We start from the raw sequence: 21978 nt of genomic DNA on the forward strand, positions 1-21978 counted from the left end.
CCGCCAACACCTCCCCGAGTAGCTCCGACTACCCCGATCATGCCTGCCGATGGCGCTCCTGTCATCGCCCCGGAGGTGTTCGACGGAATGGCCGATAGGTATGACACTCTGATTGCTTGCCCGTCTTTCATTTTTTTACATTTGCGTACGTTCGTGACTTGTCGACGGAACTTGCAGCGCCGGTATGCATGATGCGTCTGCCGACTTTGTGCAAGTCTTGGACGACAACACCGTGGATATCGATCAAGCCCCGATCGGTGATTACAATTACAATGAGATGGACGGTGGCATGCACGGTCATGGCGAGGAAGATGATGATGTGGAGGAGGTTGAGGAGGGGGCGTTCTACGCAGCACAAGCAAAATCACGCGCAAGATCGAAGAACTACACGCCATTAGAAGATAAAGTCTTGACCAAGGCTTGGGAGAAGATGTCTCTTGATGCGACCACCAGCACCGACCAAACCGCGAAGCGGTATTGGCAAAGGATCGAGGATCAATACTTTCGAATGATGGCAAAGTATCCCAGTAGGACGCCATGCACATTCCGGTCTCTTCAAGGTCGTCAGGACGTGATCAAGCCGATTGATAGCCGTCGGGCTGCTTGCTTGACGCAAGTCCGCAATGCACCTCCAAGTGATGTCGTTGAGGCTGACTATGTGAGTTGTGCAAATCTTTTTGTAGCCTTCCAAGTGGTTGAAAAATTTGACATTGCTTTCATTTTGTAGGACAAAATTGCGTAAGAGAGGTACAAGAACATGGAAGCTTCCGGTAAAAAGGCATTTCAACTAGAGCATTGTTGGGAACTTCTCAAAGATAGTGAGAAGTGGAAGGTGTTTGACAAAGAATCCTCACCGAAGAGAGATGCACTCACCAAGATGGATGATGATGACGATGAAGATGATGACGGTCAAAGAAACAAGAACAAGCCCGATGGAAACAAGAAGGCCAAGGACAAGATCAAGAAGGAAGCGGAGGCATCAAGCTTGCGGGACAAGCTTGATCACATGGTCAAGTCCAACGATGAATTGGTTATCAAGACATTGGAGGAAAAAAATAAGTTGGCCAAGAAGAAGCTTCAAGAGAAGCAAGAGAAGTGGCTACTAATCAAGGAGGAGACCGCCTGCAAGAATGCCATTGAGGAGAGAAGAGGCATGGCCGATGAGAACAAAGCCATGGCCAAGCTTCTTGCCGGGGAGAACAAGATCATGCTCATGAATCGGAATGAGATGGATGAGGTCACCAAAGAATGGCATGACATTGCAAGGTTGGGATCTTGGAGAGGAGAAGGCTAGCCGCAAGAGGCCATGCGGTGCTGAGTAAATAGGCAATTTTTCGACTAATTTAATCCATAGATAAATCACTAGCATGGCATTGACTGAATTGACGACGTACTGACTCTGATCTAAACATGCACGTACTAAGAAAACAGTAGACAAATCTACACATACTGCTAGTACTGCTAATACGAAAATAAACAGGAGCGGGATAAATGCGTTATATCCTCCAGTAGGCCATGCAGACGCCGCGGCGGTGGTGGCGGCAGCAGCGTCCTCAGCGGCCTTCTTGTCGGCTTTAGCTTTCTCGGCGGCGGCACGTTCGGCGTCGGTGGACATGGTGATGACGAGGACGACGCGGACGTAGAGGAAGTAGACAACGGCAAGCAGTCGCGTAGTCGCTTCGCAAAAACCTATTCGCCTCTCTCCCATACAGGAACCGGAGAGACAGGGTTTCGGAGACCTGCCCTCCCGTCGACCGTGTACGCGGCAGACGGGATGGAGTCACCGGCGTCAGCAGCAAAGGAACGACGGTGGGCGAGCGCGTGGAGTAGATGTGATCTGTTCATGGCGGCTAGGGTTAGGAGACACCGCACACTTATATAGGCGCAGCCGCGTGGAGAGACGTGGGCTCGACCCACGTCCGTGACAGCTCACGATCCGACGTCTCAAATCGTGGCCCAGCTGTCAGAGAAACCCTTATAAGGAGGTCCAACTCCTCTTCCACTTCCGGGGTGGGACTAAACTTCCCACTCCACCTAGTGCCAATAAACCCACATGGGCCCTTAGAAAGTTTTCAAAAATTGCTATATTGGCCTAGAGCCCATCTCAAATTTCAGCAATCCCCCACCAAATCTCGAGGGCCCATTGTGTCCTCTGTTCCAATTGTTGTTTCGATATATCAGTGTTTCAGTGAAAACCTGTTAAGGTTGAGCTTCACCTAGAGCAAGTAGCTACACTCCTTCACAACTGAACAATGGACTATGCCTTGAATTGTCAGTTTGGCATAAAGAAGTTTCACCACATGTCTTACTAGTACTAGGCTGCCGAAGGCTGACCCCTCGGGTGGAGCATATAAGTCACACTCCTGGCCTATTCATGAGCTTACTAGAGATCACCCCAATCTCATAGACTGTGACCAGCAGTCGGGCTCATATAGGTGTGTTCCTCCAAAGATCGCTCTGTAGGATAGCATCTTGCATATATAAGCTTCGGAACACATTAAGACAGTAGTCATCCTACCATACAGTATTGAGAGTATTGCATCTCCAGCGGAGTGGGTTAGTATAGTTACTCTCCTCAGTTCACCACTGGCTTGTTTTCCCAGGTCCTACTTCACGGGATCTCCGATCACATAGGTTGGGTTACCACCATGGCAACTCATGTGGGTCTCATACCCATCTCCCTCGATGCACTATTCACAACACATGATAGCCCTTTTGTAAAGGGATCTGTCAGATTCTTAGCCGTATGGACATACTCCAATGCTATCACTCTGGAGTTTCTTAATTTTCTGACAGCTTTTAATCTCATTCTTATGTGTTTGTTGGACTTCATGTTGTCCTTTGAACTCTTTAGCTTGGTGATGACAGTCTGATTGTCGCAGTTCATAAGGATAGCCGGAACCGGTTTATCAACCAATGGCAAGTCCATCAAAAGATCTCAAAGCCATCCTGCTTCGACACCAGATGTGTATAATGTTGTTAATTCTGTTTCCATTGTCGATCTCGTTAAGATCGTTTGCTTGCAAGACTTCCAGGAAACAACGCCACCTCCAAGAGTAAACATATACCCAGTTGTGGCCTTCATCTCATCAGCATCAGAGATCCAATTCGCATCACTATACCCTTCAAGTACCGACGGGTATCCGGTATAGTGAAGTCCATAGTTCATAGTACCTTTCAGATAGCGCATAACTCTCTCAACAGCATGCCAATGTACATCACCCAGTTTGGAAACAAACCGGCACAGTTTGCTCACAGCAAACGCGATGTCAGGCCTCGTTGCGCTTGCTAGGTACATCAGTGAACCAATGATTTGAGAGTATCTCAATTGATCTTTAGCCATGCCTTGAGACTTTCGAATCAACACGCTAGGATCATATAGTGTTTGAGATGGTGTGCAGTTCAAAAATCCAAAACGACTCAACACCTTCTCAACATAATGGGATTGCAGAAGTGTAATCCCACCCTCATTTTCTCTCAATAGCTTGATGTTCAAGATAACATCAGCCACACCAAGGTCTTTCATCTCAAAGTTCTGAGATAGAAACGACTTGACCTCCTCAATGACTTTGAGGTTGGTTCTGAATACCAGTATGTCATCAACATACAAGCACAGTATAACTCCTTCGCCCCCACCATGGCGATAGTATACACATTTGTCAGGTTCATTAACAACGAAGCCAACAGATGTCAGAGTTGTATTAAACTTATCATGCCATTGCTTAGGTGCTTGCTTCAGGCCATATAAGATTTCAGCAACCTACACACCTTTCTTTCCTGACCATCTATCACGAAGCCATCTGGCTGTTGCATGTAGATTTACTCGTTTAGCTCTCCCTTCAGAAAAGCCGTCTTAACATCCATCTGGTGGATGAGAAGACCATGCGAGGCCGCCAACGAGAGTAATACTCGAATGGTGGTCAGTCTAGCCACAGGTGAATAAGTATCGAAGAAATCTTCCTCTTCTTTCTGGTCATAACCCTTGCCCACAAGCCTAGCCTTGTACTTTTCAATCGTACCATCGGGCCTAAGCTTCTTTTTGAACACCCACTTACATCCCAATGGTTTGCAACCATAGGGACGCTCAGTGATCTCCCATGTCCCGTTAGCCATGATGGAATCCATCTCGTTACGGACCGCATCCTTCCAGTAGTCAGCTTCTGGAGAGGCATACGCTTCTGAAATAGAAGTGGGAGTATCATCCACGAGGTACACGAAGAAATCATCACCAAAGGTCTTTGCAGTCCTTTCTCTCTTGCCCCTACCAAGGGTTTCCTCATCATCCTCCTCAGGATTTTCATCATGTGTTTGTTCATAATAATCCATAGGAATGGCAGGCTCAGGAGTCTCCTCAGATTCCTGTCTAGAAGTGCTTTGCATATCTCTCATAGGAAAAATATCCTCGAAGAATGTAGCATCCTTAGACTCCATAATTGTACCGACCTTCTGGTCAGGTACCTCAGATTTCACTACTAGAAATCTATAGCCAATGTTGTTCTTAGCGTAGCCCAAATTAACGCAGTCCACAGTCTTGGGTCCAAGCTTACACTTTTTGGGGATCGACACATTGACTTTCGCCAAACAGCCCCAAGTACGCAAGTACGAGAGTGTTGTCCTTCTTTTCGCCCATTTCTCATAGGGAGTGATCTCATTATCCTTTGTCGGAACTTTATTCAGGACATGACATGCCGCCAATATAGCCTCCCCCACCATGCCTTGGATAAACCCGATGTATCTAACATGGAGTTAACCAAATCAGTTAGAGTACGGTTTTTCCGCTCGGCAACCTCGTTTGACTGGGGTGAATAGGGAGGCGTCCTCTCATGAATAATGTCGTGTTCCGCATAAAAAGAATCAAACTCACTCGAGAAGTACTCTCCACCACAATCTGATCGGACTCGTTTAATTTTCTTTACAAGTTGATTCTCAACTTCTGCCTTATAGATTTTAAAGTAGTGTAGAGCCTCATCTTTAGTATTTAACAGATACACATAGCAATATCTAGTGGAATCATCTATCAATGTCATGAAGTATTTCTTTCCACCTTTAGTCAACACACCATTCATCTCACAAAGATCAGAATGTATGAGTTCTAATGGTGCCAAGTGTCTCTCCTCCGCGGCCTTGTGAGGCTTGCGAGGTTGCTTAGCTTGCACACATGAAAAGCACTTAGAACCTTTGGCTAAAGTGAAACTCGGGATTAAATCCAACTTGGCTAGCCGCGTCATAACACTAAAACTAATGTGACAAAGACGTGAATGCCAAACTTCAGATTCATTAACATTCGAATGAATATGGTTCACGGCTTTATTACAAAAATCTGCGAGGGAAAGGCGGAACATCCCTCCGCTCTTATAACCTTTTCCAACAAAGAGTCCATATTTCGTAACAACTAATTTATTAGACTCGAAAACCAACTTAAACCCTTCTCTACATAGAAGGGAGCCACTAACGAGGTTCTTCTTGATGGAGGGGACATGTTGCACGTTCTTCAGTTGCACGATCCTTCCCGAAGTAAACTTCAGATCGACCGTGCCAACACCATGAACAGAAGCACTCGCGTCATTCCCCATCAATATGGACCCATGGCCTGTGACCTGGTAAGAAGTGAACAATGAAATGTCAGCACACACATGAACACCTGCACCTGTGTCCACCCACCAATCATTGGGCTAAAACACTGAAAAAGCAGTAAATAAATTACCGTACCCAGATGCACCATTCTCATTGTTGCCCACAATCATGTTGACAGACTTGGAGTCCTGTCCTGGCTTCTTGTACTTGTTTGGGCACTTGTTGGCCCAATATTCAACCGAACCACAAGTAAAGCAGCCCTCATCCTTCTTATTCTTCTTGAAGGTCTTCTTACCCTTCTTTTTAAAGTCGGTATTGTGTTGGACACCGTTCTTTCCCTTGGGCTTGTGGGAGTTGAAGTTCTTCTGGTTCACCATGTTGGCGACAGAAGTCCCTTCGGCCCCTTTTCCGTGCGAGTCCTTTGCCCTTGAATTCTGCTCAACACCCAGACGGCCAATGACATCCTCCATAGAGAATTCACGCCTCTGATGTTTTAGAGTGGTGACAAAGTTCCTCCAGGAATTAGGGAGCTTAGCGATTATGCAGCCCGCGACAAACTTGCCCGGTAACTCGCACTTAAGAAGCTCAAGCTTCTTAACAATGCATGTTATCTCATGAGCCTGCTCCAATACAGGACGGTTCTCAACCATCTTGTAATCGTGGAACTGCTCTATAATATACATCTCGCTCCCGGCGTCGGCGGCCCCGAACTTAGATTCGAGCGCCTCCCACAAGTCCTTGGCGACATGCACATGTAAATATGCGTTGACCAATTTATCTCCGATCACGCTAAGAACTGCTCCGAGAAACACAATGGTGGCCTCCTTAAACGCCTTCTCCTGTTCAGGAGCAATCGTTCCCGTGGAGACACCAGTGACCCAGAACACGTTCATAGCCGTGAGCCATAAAGTGGTATTAGTCTGCTAACACTTAAAATACGTACCGGTAAACTTATCCGATTTCAGTGCAGCGGCAAAGCCACTTGCCGAAAAATTCCTACACATAATAGGTTTTTGGATTGCTGAGTAAATAGGCAACTTTTCGACTAATTTAATCCATAGATAAATCACTAGCATGGCATTGACTGAATTGACGACGTGTTGACTCTGATCTAAACATGCACGTACTAAGCAAACAGTAGACAAACCTACACATACTGTTAGTACTGCTAATACGAAAATAAACAGGAGCGGGATAAATGCGGTGGTGGCGGCAACAGCATCCTCGGAGGCCTTCTTGTCGGCTTCAGCTTTCTCGGCGGTGGCACGTTCGGCGTCGGTGGACATGGTGATGACGAGGACGACGCTGACGTAGAGGAAGTAGACGAACGGCGAGCAGTCGCGTAGTCGCTTCCCAAAAACATATTCGCCTCTCTCCTGTACTGGAATCGGAGAGACGGGGTTTCAGAGACCTGCTCTCCCATCGACCGTGTACGCGGCAGACGGGATGGAGTCACCGGCGGCAGCAGCAGCAGCAAAGGAACGACGATGGGCGAGCGCATGGAGCAGATGTGATCTGTTCGTGGCGGCTAGGGTTAGGAGACACCGTACACTTATATAGGCACAGCCGCGTGGAGAGACGTGGGCTCGACCCACGTCCGAGTCCGTGACAGCCCACGATCCGACGTCTCAAATCGTGGCCCAGCTGTCAGAGAACACTCCGTTAGTGACTGGCAAAAATAAGCGCGTAGGTGTGAGCTCGGCTCGGCTCAATCCCGCAACCCACGGCGTGTCGTGACGAGGCGTGGCGAGGCGGGCGGCGGAGAAGGAGTGCGCGAGGGCCTCTTATATTCTCAAGCTCCAATAGCTTGTAGAAGAGAAACCCTTATAAGGAGGTCCAACTCCTCTTCCACTTTCGGGGTGGGACTAAACTTCCCACTCCACCTAGTGCCAATAAACCCACATGGGCCCTTAGGGATTTTTCAGAAATTGCAATATGGGCCTAGAGCCCATCTCAAATTTCAGCATGCGGTGCCAAGGTTCGGTGGTGGTTCGGCAAGTGGCAATGGCGACGGCGAAGGTTTCATCTTGTGATGATGATGATAATGGAGTGACGATGGATGCGATGTCTTTTGGGTTGTGGCACGAAAACTACATTTAAATGTCGCAAAAGCTGTGTTTAAATTCTCGTAATTTGTGTTTTATTTATCAAAATCACGGCCAATTGCATTATTTGGTTTTACGGTTTGAGGGCTGAAATTGACTGCGCGCGGAACAGCGCAGGGATATTCTCTTTTACCGGTTGGGTTTGTGGGCGCTGTTCCGCCGCAGCCGATTTTGGCCATTATAACGTGTTTTTCTCAGCCCTTAAAATGGCTATACGGGTCGCAGTTTTAAGGTGTCTGCTAGAGTTGCTCTTAGAGCATATCTAGCAGATCCGTAAAAGGGCCGAGCCCGTATAATTCCGGTAAGTGTACGGGTTCGGCCCGTTTTTCTGGCTAGAATAGACACCGTATCCGCGGTCCGGCCCGTAAATATTTTACCGCGGTCCGCAAAAACTCTCTCCCTACCGCTATATATGCGATTTCACCGCTCAAATACGGGTCAAAGCCTATCCTCCTCCGCCGCCGCTCCGCCGCAATTCCCCTCCTCCTCTGTCGCGATTCCCCTCCTCCTCCGCCCAGTTTCTTGCCGCCAGTGAGCCTGAAAAAGCCATGGATGGCTACGGGAGCTCTGGGGATGACGCGGAGCGCCGCCGCCACGCCAGGTCCGACGCCGCACGCAAGCGGGGCGCCGGAGGTGGCTCAACCACGGTAGCCAGCCGGCGTCCGAACCCCGCGAGCTGGTCGAGTTCGAGCGCGAGCTCGCCCGCCGCCGCCACGCCTCCTCCGGCTCCTCTGCCGCGGGGAGCTCGTCCGTGGGCGCCTCGAGCTCGCGGCTCACTCCGGGGAAGAGAGAGCCGAAGGAGCTCGGGCCGCTCGCCGTCAAGCTCAAGGCCGACTCGCCGCCACGTCGAGGAGTGATCGGCCCCGAGGACTACCTCCCCCCAGGGCAGGAGGAGCACCTAGAGCGCGTCGTCATGGAGCGTGTCGGCGAGGAAGCAGGAGGAGGCCGAAGCACGCTACCGTGAGCTCGAGTACGGCAGATGTTCCTCCAGACGGGCGTCGCGGGCGCACGCGTCCAAGGAGGCGGACCTGCGCGTCATGAAGGCGGAGTAGGCCAAGTTCTTCATCGACCTCGACTCCTTCGACGAGGATTGAGCTCCTCCGGCTCCTTCGCTGCGTCGTCGCCGCCGCGAGCTCGTCGATTTTTGGTCCCGCAGATTCCCCCACTAGTATGATCAATGTGCTATGTAGATGAACTAATGTATGATCAATGTCGTTGCAAGTTTCTCCCGTGAATGCTTATTTTAAATTTTACAATTTCATATACGGTGTCTGATTTTAGCAGCGCACAAATTCGACCCGCAAATTTCATCTGTAGCGAACTGTAAATGCAGTTTGCAGGTCGGCATTATACGGTGTCTGATAGAGATCCTCTTGGGGCACCAAAAGACTTCCTGACCGGTACTTCTGTCAAAGTCTTGTGTGATCTTCCATGGGAATGGGATGGAAATCTACGAGAAAGCAGAGCAGTCAGCAGCTAGCACTCCGTACGTCGCGCGGGCGGCGACTAAATGGAATGAAATGAAATGAACACCTAAATCTGCCAAACCGCCACACCGTTTCAACCCGTCAATCTCCTTCTTGGCCGGATAAATTTGGACTCTGCGCTCCATGTCTGCATGCATGCATGCATGACTGATGGCGGCCATACTTCTCAGCGAGTTTCCTAGTCCAGTCCAGCTGTCCGAGTGTGGACGACCTACCTGGGTCTCTCACTGTGTGTGTACCTACCCAGCAACGAAGGAAGATTCCAAATGTTAGGCCGGCCCCGTGACCCCACGAAAGCGGCAGACCCTACTTCCTCGAAGAGGACTCTCGTATGCTATGGCACGCGCAAATGTTTGAACCCCGGGACTCCGTCTTCCGCCACGAGGGTGACCTGAACCACACTAGCACATGATAGGTGTGGCCGCTCAAGTGAACGCCAGAATAAGAGTCCAACGATCGGCAGGACGCCAAAGGGGTCCAGCGATGCGTAGATTTTTCTCAGGAGTCGTCGTGCCGTAGACGACGGGCGTCGGCGTCGGCGTCGGCAAATTGTGCATCCGCAAGGCAGGGGCAAAATGGACAAAATAGCCCAAAGGCACGAAAGTAATTTGGAAAACAAACTCTCGTCGAATCTATTTCACAAACTTCAACCCTTTTAGGTACTAGCTCTCAACACATAATCGCTATGCCACACGGGTAACCCTTGAGGCATGGGTGCTACACAATGTAGCACCCGAGTCATGACGCTACATTGTGAGCATAGCTCCTCCGTGTCAGGCGCTATATTGTGTAGCATAGCGCCTTCGTCTATGTGTTGGACGCTATCTGAAAGGGTTATTTCTGTGAAATAATTTCGTTCAGATTTTTTTTTAAATTACTTTCGGCTTTGGGTTATTTTTGTACATTTTACCCAAGGCATGCATTGCAGGGTACCAATAATGGGATGGGACGAACAACACAAACCACAAGCAAAAAATCATCCACGCTTTTGCATGCAGTGAAGGGTCACTCTGGATCAGCAACTTACTTTGTACTCCTATTATTTTTTATTTTACGGGGGTGCCTTTTTGGAGCAAACATATGCTTGTGCCATGCGTGTTGGTGTTGGTGCTCACGCCGGGCGTGAGACGGTGTATGCGTGAATGAATGATCATGAGGCGGCACCGTGCTTGTGTCCCCCCATCCCCATGTGGATCATGTGGTGTGAGCTGTGCCCCCATGCCTCCATCACGTTGCTGCACTTGCCCGTGCCTGTGACTAGGCTCCTTTCCCGCTTCAATTTTCTTTTCTGGACGACCTTCAACCATGGGGACTGGCAGGCTTGTGTGTGTATCTCCCCTTCTGGGCTGGGCTGGGGAGGAAGAAACCTGAGGCCATTTTGCTGCTTTGGGCTCATTATGGTGAGGGCCGTGCTGGCAGCTCTGCCAAAACGAGCCGGCGATTCGTGGCATTTCCTATTCGATGCCTTCAGCGCTCATTAACGTACATGCTGTTAACTGATGAAGGCGCTCTTACCTGGGCCGGTGCAGGCGACAGGCTTCAAACTTGTAATCTCTGGATTTGAAGGAAAGCACAGCAACCACTAGTCTATCCCACCCATTGGGAAATACTTGTTTTTTTTTCTTTCTTCAGTTCGTGGTTTTTTCTCCTGACATTTTTATTGGGTTTTTCTTTTACCATTTTCTTTTCTTCCTTCTTTTTCTTTTATATTAAATGCGTGGATTCATTTCAAATTCATGAATTTTTTTCTCCAAAATCTATGGATATTTTCACAACCGCCTTGCAATCTTGCGCCGCATAGAGTCGATGAAGGTATAAGTCGCCTGCTAATATAAGTGCTTCGCTACATGCCAGAATTTTGAGCGTTCCAGAGTAATCCCCTTGAAACCCACCGTCGACACCTCCAGGTAAACACCCTAGTGATCGTGGCAGATTGCCCCAATTGCTCCCTTGACTACATGCCTTGAGATCGCTCCATCAACGTTGAGCTTTGCGAAGTTCCCAGGCAGTGGTAACCATTGAGCAGGTTGTTGCGTTCTCATTCTGCTCGTGGGCCTAAACTTAAATGCTAAAGGCACATGCCTAGCTGCAGCGCTCCTCGTTGATTCGAGCCATCTTGTAAAGAGTGATTCCACATGAAATAAATAACATTTTTCTTATTTTTTTGGAACTTGCCACACCCTGCTTTATGTATTAGATCGCCTATATGTATCAATGAATACAAAAAAAAGAAAAAAGAAAAACTCTGAAGCTTATTTGGCATTTGCATATTTTTGTTTCTTATTGGATTTTATTGCCTTAGTAGGCAACTAAAATTTTCTAATTCAATTTGTGCCAAATAATACTACCACATTCTTGTACGATGTAAGTAACCCTAAATAATTTTATTAGGATTTAACTTTAAGAAATCTAACTGCAAATAATAATTGTTCTAAAACCTTATAAACAACGGTACAAATATAAGTACAATTTGCTATATAAATAAACCATTAAAAATCATATCTAAAGTCTATACCATCCTAGAACAACACGTAAAGTAAAAATATTTTTTTGGAGGGAATTAAATATATATTGTGAGGATATATATGTGTATATGTGTGTGTGTGTGTGCATGTATTTTCCATAAAAAAGTATATGCATGTATTTTTACAAATAATATTTTGAGGATATATCTCATTGTTGAATTAAATACATGCATATACATTTTACATGAGAAAAAATATTTAAAAAATAAAAAATAAAAAACCACAAAAAAGTGGAACGAAAACCGGAAAAAGAACCGACAAAACCGGCCCAGCCCACCAGCGGGGTACAAGAATTGGCTCTCGGCGGGGCGCGTGGGGGCTCCATTCAAATGGTGCATATTTTCTCCGGAAGCTTCTAGTACTCTCTCAAAGGTTCCCTCCTCTCAACTCGGACCTCTGATTCCTGGTTGGTCTGGCGTCGCGCATACATGTACGGAAGGTCAGGCGTGGACGCGTAGTGGAGGGAGGAGGGCAAGAAGCCAAGAAGAGTTTCTCCAGGAGCACACCCGCAGGGTGTTCGTCGGAATGCCGCAACGGACATGCCATCGGCACAGTAGCAGTGGCGGCTATGTCAATTTGCTTCGGATGCTTCATCAGGTGCACCTGTATTTTGCTTGATCCTTATCAGTATTGTTCGTCGGTCTGCTACAAATTGCGTTGCTTTTGTTGTTCAGCATGCGCTGTTTTTACATGGTAGCTGGAATGCTGGCAGCCCGGCCATATTGAGCTTTGATTCTACACTTCTTTGGCTTTCTGCCTAAATGCCCGATTTCAGTTTCACTATGCCAATGCGAATTTATGGAAGTTGCTACCAGTGAGAAAGTGTCAAGTATTCACACACACTGACACAGAATCAAGTTTTTTTAACCGTGAACATGTACGTTATCCTCTCAAAGAAGAAATATACTCACAAGATCACTATTTACATTGTGAAGGTACGACCGTACTAGTCACTACGATGCTGTGTCCTCAGGAGGGGTGCCTTGTACAACAAAGGGGTGTCATTTCCTTATTTTCCATGTGTGTTCTGTACACGCTCTGCATTTACAAAAGTTGATCCATGTTCTGTGCTCTTCTCTTTTCTTTTGCGCCCTTCACAAGGGGATCCATGCCTGTAATAGCAATTTATTCTTGGTGTAAATGCTAGAAGAACATGAACGACACCTCATAAGATTCATGGTATGCTACTGAGTACTGACCTTGATTAACCCGGTTTCAGTTCCACAGAAAATGATGTCGTTTGCGGTGAAGATGCTCGTTATCTTACTCCCTGCAGACAGCCTTCCAACTTTCTGCTGCTTCTCTCTCAACCATATCTGTCAATATCAATTGGCAGAAGCATAATCAGGTTGGTAAGTTCTGTAATTTTGTAATTAAGACATCGGAGTGAAAGAGGTGTACTAGTATGACATGCCACATATTGATATATAGATTAGTGTAACCAAAATAATGATGATGATGATAATAATAGTAATAATCTTTCTTCAGGTAGTAGTAGTAATAATAATAATAATAATAATAATAATAATAATAATAATAATAATAAACCTATTACCTGAATGACACTTGGGCTTTTATTGCAGGTCAAGTAGATGAAGTCCTCGACCACTGCCATTGCCTCTACATTTGTTCCCTTTGGCATTGGCATTGTCATCGTGGGCTTGCATCGCCTTTTCCAGTCCTGTTTCCAAAGTAGTACCATGTTTAGCATTTTATTTTTCATGTGATGGATGATGGTTTTGAGAGATCAACTGAACATTACCTTTATGGCAGATCCTTCCACTTGAGAACCACCACAGTACATCCAATCTTTATATAGTACTATGGAGCTAATTGATTGCTTACTGATTCTCCAGCTTCTTGTAGGTGCTCTTATCTCAATCTTCGATTCTACTGATACATCTAATTCCTGATAACATGTTTTATATTTCAGATATCATGTTTTTAGATGCTGCTACCATCATCGACTAACAAAACTAACCTGTATACTCAAGTCTCCGCAGCCGAGGTAAGCTTTTCCCTGAGAAAGAGCTAAGGATTTTACATGCTTGCTCTTGTAAAATGTCTGGGTGCTTCTTGCTGAACAAGAGAACTGTGGAAGTAAAAGGAATGCAAAGTAAAAACAGTGTTATTGCTATACACCCCATCCGGTGAGATAATTTCTGGACCATAGGAAGCAAATGCACACCTTCAGAACGTTTTTATGTGTAAGTACAATAATTTTGTCACCGTAAATATCAAACTTCTGCACAGCCTCTTTTATTTGAAATACCTCAACACACTCAAGCTTGCGCTGTGCCATTTTCCATACCTGCAAAGGAGCATTATTTTACCCGAACAAAGGAGCATATTAGTTAATGATTTATGATTACTTTTCCTTTATGGTTGATTGCAGTTCCTACCCGAATAGATTTGTCAGCTGATCCGCTCAAGAGATTTTGTCCAGTTTCTGATAGTGCAAAACACGTGACTGCTTTCTTGTGCTCTTTAACCTCTCTGATGATTACTGCTCTCTGGCCTTTTATATCCCATGCCTGTGTAGGAACACCCAAGTATTAGGAATTTAGTTAGCAAACTATTACAGTGTTACTCTCGTTTTAATAGATGATTTTTAAGGAGAAAAACCATAGATTATCCCTAATTATGAATTAACTATTGCCATGCAAATATATGTGTGTTACTTTTGTTTAAGGCAAATATGTGTGACTTATGGGTTGGAAAGTATCTACTGAGATATGGAACATATCATTACCCTGATGGTGCCATTGAAGTAACCAACAAAGAGCTGCCCTCTAAAGAATGTTATAGCAGTTGCTGCTCCATTGCCAGGTTGACCAATCTCTAGGATTTGTGTATGTACACATGATACACGCTGCACTGACAACTTCAGACAATTAGATTTCATGTAAAAGTAAAGCTTTGCGAAGGAGAACTAGAGTCGAATAATTCTTATTACATCTGCATTATAGCTTCTGGAAAATCCTAAAGCACATGTTCTTGAGTTTAGAAGGGAAAAAAGGACCACGCTAAAATTATAAAGACACGTAGATGTCCATTTTAATATTGGTGCCATCTTTTATTTAAGACAGTATAATTCATCTTTATTACTCCCTCCGTCCAACAATATAAGATGTTATTACATCCAATATACTCACATATTGGATGTAACAACATCTTATATTGTGGGACGGAGGGAGTATAAGTTAAAGACGAATATGAACCATCGAGTTTTCGCTCACAGATCTGATTCAGAAAGGAAGGAGGGGAAAATAAGTAAATAAAACATGACTTAATTTTAACAGTACTCACTGGTTTCCTAGGGAGGTAGTAATCTGTAACTTGAAGTAACTCCTCAGCCATCCATGTGAATGATGAAAGCCTCCTAAGGGATTCTCGCGAACCCTCTGACAAGCTCATCAACTTTTGCTTACCTGACGTTGGGGAAACAGATCACTTCTTTGGAACATATTAATTTGACTATTATTGTGTTACAAACTTAGGCTAGTTGACTCTACATTTGGAATCAACATAATACGCAATGTACTAGCTAGTCAATACCAAACCATTCAACTTTAAGTCTAATAAATAGGTATAAGAAACTCTCCTTACCTTTTCCAGAGGTGTAGTTATATACACACATGCACGCTAGAACCCTTTCGTCAAGCTCGTTTCCCGGATGAAGGTGGTGCACTATGTCAAGCAACAAGATCTCACAAGCATAATATCTTATATCATTTTCACCAAGGGAAGCCAGCTCACTTGCAAGCCATGCGGCGCATACTAGGCAGTCGTGTGAGGTTCCCTTCACCTTGCTTTGCAATCCTTTGGCTAGTGCACTGATAAATGGCACTCCTATTCCTATAATTGCTCGTGCAAATTTGTTGCTCCATGAGTTTATTTCTGTATCCTGCATCGTATTTTTACTCGTCAATTAAAACTAGTTTCTGTTACGCTAGCAAATAATGAATATTTTTATACTTGACCTGAAGGCAAGCATCCTGCCAGTCGATGTTCCTGATCATATTTCTATGAGATTTCGAGGTGAGACCTGCTTTCTTTGATAGCCATGCAGCAGTGTAGGATTCTCCTGACCAGGAATAAGTCCCTCCAAGATTTGACAGAAAAGACGCTGCTAGTGCTTGTGCAGTGAAATTTTCTTGAGATGATAGAGATTCCAGTAGGACCTCCACTGCTTCATCTTTGAAGACACTCCTTCCATCTGGGTTTTCCTGCAAAAACAAGAAAATAAACTTTCATTTCCGATAATGTAAGGTCACTGCAGTGCCGTGTCTGTTTAAATACGTATTTCCTTCTTTTTGGAATCAAGGGCAGGAGCTCTGCCTCATTTGATTAACAGAAAAAAGAGAAGACAAACGCCAACATAAGCTGGGAGACGGCTCAGTTAAAAATGGTGGGTGTCAATGCATTGTGACCCTTAAAGTTCATTCTAGCTAGTATGCAGCATATCATCTGTTGTTTCTATGGACCAGAAGAAAAATGATTGTTCAGATCAGGAGTATCTGGGATAGTAGGAATACCAGCATATCCAATTGAAGGAGGAGATTAGCCGCTAAAACCCGTTGCTCAGGTTCAGTTTGATGGAGGCAGGCCACCAATGTATGCATAATAGCAATGCCTCCTAGCTGCCATATTTTTTGTAGCAAAGAAATTGCAGAGGACCTGAAGGTTGACACAATTGGACAAGTTATTATGGCAAAGGTTTAACAATTGAGCCTTATCAGGGTGTGGATCATACCGAGGAATCTGAAGAATCTCATGGAAGTATTCAAGCGCAGCGTACTTGACACGCTGCTCTTTCCTTCTGAGAAGGTGAAGGAAAGGTTCCACTGGAGTAGCCTGTGAAAGAAACTTCTTACAGTTTCCGCTAAGTCGCACACACCTGACGAGAATAGCTGCCAGGGCCATGCCTTCTTCCAAGTTGTTGTTCTTTGCAACATCAACAAGCTTAGAGAGAATAGGAGGAGAGCTGATTGTGGCCAAGTGAACATTATTCGTTACATAGTCGAATGCTGTCACTAAGATCTCAATGAGAGCTATCGATGCAGATGTTGGCGTCAGTGGAAGCAGCGTAGGCCATTTTTGGGTGGCAGTGTTACAGGCCACGTGTAGAAGTGAAGGTAACAGCTCCAAGTTTTTTATCTCTGAAGGTGAAGGATCCAATAAATATATCAGAATGACCGCTTCATGCACATCTCTCTTCAACACAGTGGCTAAATTGGATAAATAGAAGTCTTTCCTCTTGATGTCTCTCATTACATTCCTATCTTCAGATATCATAAGCACTAGAACATAAACTGATGCTCTGATCACTTTATCCTTCTTGTCTGTTGAAATGCTATCAAACAGTTGTTCAAGGATGTCTTGCCTTACTGACGGTTTGTGTCTCACTTCAGATGTATGGCTCAGCAGCTGCCATATAGTTGTGACTTCTGAGCTGGCATCTAGGCAGCTTTCTAGCCCGTCAGAAACCAATAGTTTTGATACCGCCTTCTCGAATCTTTCAAGAAAGTCAACCTGACTGTTGTTCCCGCTGCGCGAGCTGGCATCGCTCCAGTCATCACTGTTTGAGAAAGGTTTGAATTTCCTACTCATGCTTCCTCGAGACACTAGGTCGGATAGAGCACTTCTCTTGATGAATTTGGTTGAGAAGTTGCTGAAGCACCTGAGATCATGCCTGGGTGTGCATTGTGGAGAAATGTCATCCTTGTTAAAATAGTTGGACACGGCGTATGAGTCTGCATTGTGCAGATCGAAGACTGAAGTTGACAGACTGTTCGGTGAGCCTTGTGATCTGCTTAATTGCAAGTTGTTTGGTTGCATCTCAGCGTCATCGACAGTGTAAAGTGGAGATTCGGGGGCATATATCATTGCATTCTCAGGAGAAGTGCACCATGTTAGACTCTTGTTGTGGCATGATCTACCCAACAAAAGAATGCGTTAGGATGGCAATACTCGGCAGTATAACAGATGAAGTCGAATGCAGTAGTACCTTTCATGGAGTTTACTTGACAAGAAATCTGCATTAATAGGCATAATCTTTGCTGACCTCCCTTTGTCATGTAGAGCTGCCTGCTTCAGATGAATTAAATGCCATTAAACTCTAAGGGCTGCGCCAGCATATCTAAAATTTTGCAGTTAAGGTACAAATTCTGTTGCCCCACATACTAATGTTACAAAGTTCCGCTTACAATTGCAGGAAAGGATTTCACTTATTTTTGTTGGATAACAGTTGTGCTATTTTTAGTACTGTTGGTGTCTTAACATCTTGGTCTCCTTAGGCTTTTATATTTTCTCACAAACAAAAATGTTGGACAACATTCAAATAAGGGATAGCTGTTCTTTTGATAATGATCTGATAGCACAGTACTTGTTCGGAAAAAAATGCGAACACAGAACTCTCTTCGCCATTACAATTTGCAATGAGTGGTAGGATTTGCATGTCTTACCTCGCTGTCGCTTGCTTCGCTAGAATCAACATGCGAGTAGAATGAAACCGGGGAGTCGGACTGGGCCTCCTCGAGCATCTCATGGAGGCACCTGCTGTCAGAGCTCCCCTTGGCATCTTCCTGAAACTCCTGATCGGCACAGCTGAGAAAGTACTTCAGCTCGGCGAAGCCACCATGGCCGCCGATGTTGGAGACGGAGGCCGTGCTCTTCTCCTCATGTCCGATCCATTGGGCCGTCGTCTCCTGCAGAAATGTCAAGTCCACCTCAGCTCTAAAACACAGGTAACTCCCCAACTCATCTGCATATACATGCCCTGCATTGTACAGAGACATGTGTGCTAAAGTACATCACTTGCCTCAGATACATTTCTCCATCTTGGAATCACAGAGCCTGCAGATTTTCCCGGCTGAAAGCACCTGTCCATGGAGGTATGTATGTATGTTACTACTATAGTAGGAGTATAGAGAAGCAGAAGGTGTTTTTCAACTCTGATATATAGCAGTGTTGTGTAGCACCACTCAAGATGATGTCTCTAGATGGTGTTAAATTTTGTAGGCATGCGGCTGGTGTTGTTGTGGGTCAGGATGGTTTAGTGTGCATGCTTGTCTCAAGCTGCTAGTGGAGAATCTTTGCTTTGCTTTGCATTGCTTCAGAAACTCGTCAGGAATTTTGGAGATGGCATGCCGGTAAAAAAGGTGTGTCAGTCAAGTTCCTTTATAGAATCCCTTTTGCAAAAAGGATTAGTCCTCTGCTGATCTCTCCCTCCTTTTTTCCTTTTTGCCATATCACAGGGACATGTAGAGAAAGTGCTCTACAGAATCGGGAAGGAAAGAAAAGATTGAGCAAAAGGAATGAAGAAGGCAACTCCCAGTCAGCTCTTTTGGAAATCACAAGTTGGTATCCACACGAAATAATTCCGGGCCTCTTTGGTTTGCCGGATCTCACATTTTTTATAGGACGGAAATCTACAGGAATTAGCACCATTGATGTAAAATACATGGAGGATTTTCATAGGAAAAACATAGGAACAAGGATTCCAAAGAAAAATTCCTACATATGTATTCGGTTCGTAGGAAATGCGTACATGAATTTTATAGGAATACTATTCATTTCCTATGTTTTTGAAGAAAACTATACATCCACTCAAATCTCATTTTATGCGTAGGAACGAGGCAAGTCAATTTCTTAGGATAACAAGTGTCATCCTATCAAATTCCTATAATACTTCCAGTTCCTACGTTTTGGTTACCTCCAAACCGAACGAAGCCTTAGAAGTTTGGGTGGATGGAAATTTTCCTCTAAAATCTGAAATCGTGTGAACCAAATGACCTTGACAAAAAAGAAAGGAAAAACTTGGGATTAAAATCCTATAAAACTTCTATAAAAATTCCATTGAATCAAAGGTCATTTTCCCTATAGTTCGATTTCAAAGAAATGCTGCATTCCAAACGATCTTCGAGCTACGGTAGGTTACCAAAGGAGAATTATATCTATGATCCAAGAATAGAACTTCACAGTTATGGAGATGGAAAGGAAATTAGCAAGAAAAGAAAAGAGAAAAGGTGAAAGAGACATTGGACAAAACTGCAGCAGCAAAATCTTTTCCACGAGATGAAAAGGGGCCGCACCACATCACGACCCTATCATGAAAAAGCCCCCTGTTCACTTTCCAGTACCCCTCGTCAGCATGGTGTGTGTACAGTGCGATGTAGGAGTATACGTGTGTGCGCGTACAGTTATACTGTCCAGCGTATGTGCATACGCCCTGTGAACGTACGGCTTGCATGTGAGTACCGTTATAACTGTCTCGCGGTAAAACAAACATGGGTTCCCACGCTCGCGACGGCTCACTCACCCGCCACCGTCGGCCGAGGCGCCGGCGCCATCGGGCGCGGCGGCCACGACCCTGTAGTACATGAGCCAGTCCTTGTACCGCCTGGCGGCCCGCCGCGCCGCGTCCTCCTCGCTGGCGCCGGCGCCGCCGGCGCGCGCGAGGACGGCCTCGTCGAACAGCCCGTCCCAGAGCGCGCGGGGCGCGAGCCCGCCGCCGGCCAGCGCGGCGGGGGAGACGAGCACCGCCTGCAGGAAGTGCGCGGCCATCTGCCACGCGTCCCCCTGCGCCGCCCGCACCAGGGCCAGGTAGAAGTAGGCGCACGCGGCGACGACCCGGTTGTCCCGCCCCGCCGTCCGCCCCTCCTCCGGCAGCAGCGCGGGCGCCTGCAGCGCCGCCTCGACGTCGTGGAGGAGCCCCGCGTCTCCGGGCGCTTCCGCGGAGGCCGCGGACGGGAGCGAGTCGATGGCGCCCTGCAGAGCGGCGAGGACGGCGTCGTCGTCGTCGCCGTCGGCCGAGGAGGCCGGGCGCGGGGAAGGCCCCGCGAGCAGCTTGACGCACCGGCGCCGCGTGGCGAGGAGGTCGGCCGGGTCGGCGAGGAGCGCGGCGAGGTGGTGGCCGAGGAAGGAGATGAGGGAGCAGATGGAGGCGTGCGGCGGGAATGCCGTCGCCGTCGCTGTCATCGTCGGCACTGTCTGTAACTCCGGCTCCTCCTCCGGGTGGAGTGGTTCTCGGGTAGATAAGCGCTTGCATGCGCGCGAGTGAAAGAGAAATGCACAGGCGTGCCTCCGGCTACTCGGAGAGAGAGAGGAGACGGACGATGCACTTGGCGCGCACGGACAATGTTGGGTAGGTATGCGAGGAGGTAGCTGGTCCTTCCTTCCTTCCTTGATGTCATGTGGAGATAAGCGTGGTGGATTACTACTGCTTCACAGGGGGGGAGAGATTTGGTTTTTGCGGTTAAATGAACGGAAGCATTTCTTAGATGGATCTCAGAGGGGGAAGGAGTAATAAACAGTGACTTCGGCTGGGTAGATCGATACTTCTTCTGGGTCACAGAGGTGCGGCCTACACGTCTCCGCTCCACGATTCAGAGGATAGATAGAGTCGAATGCTGCTGGGTGGTGTCACGGGTACTCCACCTCAGTCCTCAGATGATTAAAACATGTGTAGCAAGTCAAGTTTTTGTTGTTGAGGGAAGCAAATTAAGCTTTTACTGGACTAAAGTTGCATTTTCCAGAACCGATGGGAATTAACTTAAGAAAATTCCAGTCAACTTAGACATAGACGGATCAACTTTTTAAGTGAAAGACTTTTGTTGACTTCAGATTGAGTCCAACCAAAGCTCCCGGTATCTGCATCTGAATGCACACAACCAATGGCATGCAAACCAACTATACTAAATGGGAAACTCGCTAAGTACATGAACTACTCTGACCTAGTACTTGCCAGGTGCCTTAGCTCAATCCGGAAGGAGCGAATCCAACTCATACTTGAGTGAGTAGAGCTCTGCCATACATGAGCGTGACTGTCAGAAGGCGCTTCTGCTAATTAGCAGTGATGGTCCATACTTATCAAAATATGTACACCTGGTGAGGGACACCGAAAGGGAGATCTCATTAGCTAAAACTGATCACGAGCAAAACCATGCCACTCATATCCTCGCTTTTGTGCATCATTTTTGAACGGTCGTGGTCGTGGCGAAACAGACGAGATCGACGCAAAACACGGCGTAACTAACAGCATGTAGGGCAGATGTGGCACGACAAAGCGACAACGCATACCAGTTACACTTGCACATCAGCTCTGCCGCACCGTACGTGTCCGTTGGTTGTCACATGGTCTCAAGGACGTCCGGAAGTCGACTAGATCCAGCATTCCACATTTCGCCCGGTTGCCTTGGATTTTGCGGTCTTCAATGGTCACATGCGGCCGTTCATCCTTGTATGAACATGTGTGAACGCTTGTTACTTTTTTTTACTGCGAGA

At 46.4% G+C, this 21978-nt stretch overlaps 1 protein-coding gene and 1 long non-coding RNA gene across 2 annotated transcripts; one reads left to right on the plus strand and one right to left on the minus strand.

The window, feature by feature from the left end:
* Positions 1-12506: 12506 nt before the first annotated feature.
* LOC123181776 (putative E3 ubiquitin-protein ligase LIN-1) lies at positions 12507-20897 on the minus strand. The gene is made up of 17 exons (XM_044594110.1): positions 20015-20897; positions 18515-18575; positions 18159-18401; positions 17702-17784; positions 16448-17629; positions 16230-16371; positions 15675-15920; positions 15301-15598; positions 15001-15122; positions 14444-14563; positions 14094-14225; positions 13880-14002; positions 13673-13783; positions 13454-13600; positions 13247-13372; positions 12891-13007; positions 12507-12803 (listed from the first exon to the last, which is right to left on the minus strand). The coding sequence occupies exons 1-17, from the start codon at positions 20671-20673 to the stop codon at positions 12786-12788; spliced, it is 3930 nt and encodes a 1309-aa protein (XP_044450045.1). The 5' UTR covers positions 20674-20897; the 3' UTR covers positions 12507-12785.
* On the plus strand, positions 17616-19301 carry LOC123181777 (uncharacterized). The gene is made up of 5 exons (XR_006491883.1): positions 17616-17852; positions 18182-18440; positions 18520-18587; positions 18715-18854; positions 18951-19301. It is a non-coding gene; the product is annotated as an uncharacterized lncRNA (long non-coding RNA).
* Positions 20898-21978: the final 1081 nt, after the last annotated feature.

Source organism: Triticum aestivum, chromosome 1D, assembly GCF_018294505.1.
Source record: "Triticum aestivum cultivar Chinese Spring chromosome 1D, IWGSC CS RefSeq v2.1, whole genome shotgun sequence".
In the NCBI taxonomy this organism is placed as follows: Eukaryota; Viridiplantae; Streptophyta; class Magnoliopsida; order Poales; family Poaceae; genus Triticum; species Triticum aestivum.

Bases quoted from the DNA above. Each gene is read 5' to 3' on its own strand.
- LOC123181776 (XM_044594110.1), bottom strand. From the start codon at position 20,673: ATGACAGCGACGGCGACGGCATTCCCGCCGCACGCCTCCATCTGCTCC. The intron at 17,630-17,701 runs GTACTACTGCAT...TTTGTTGGGTAG, and splicing joins TCAAGTAAACTCCATGAAAG to ATCATGCCACAACAAGAGTC. The intron at 14,564-15,000 runs GTGAGTACTGTT...TTGTCAGTGCAG, and splicing joins ACTACCTCCCTAGGAAACCA to CGTGTATCATGTGTACATAC.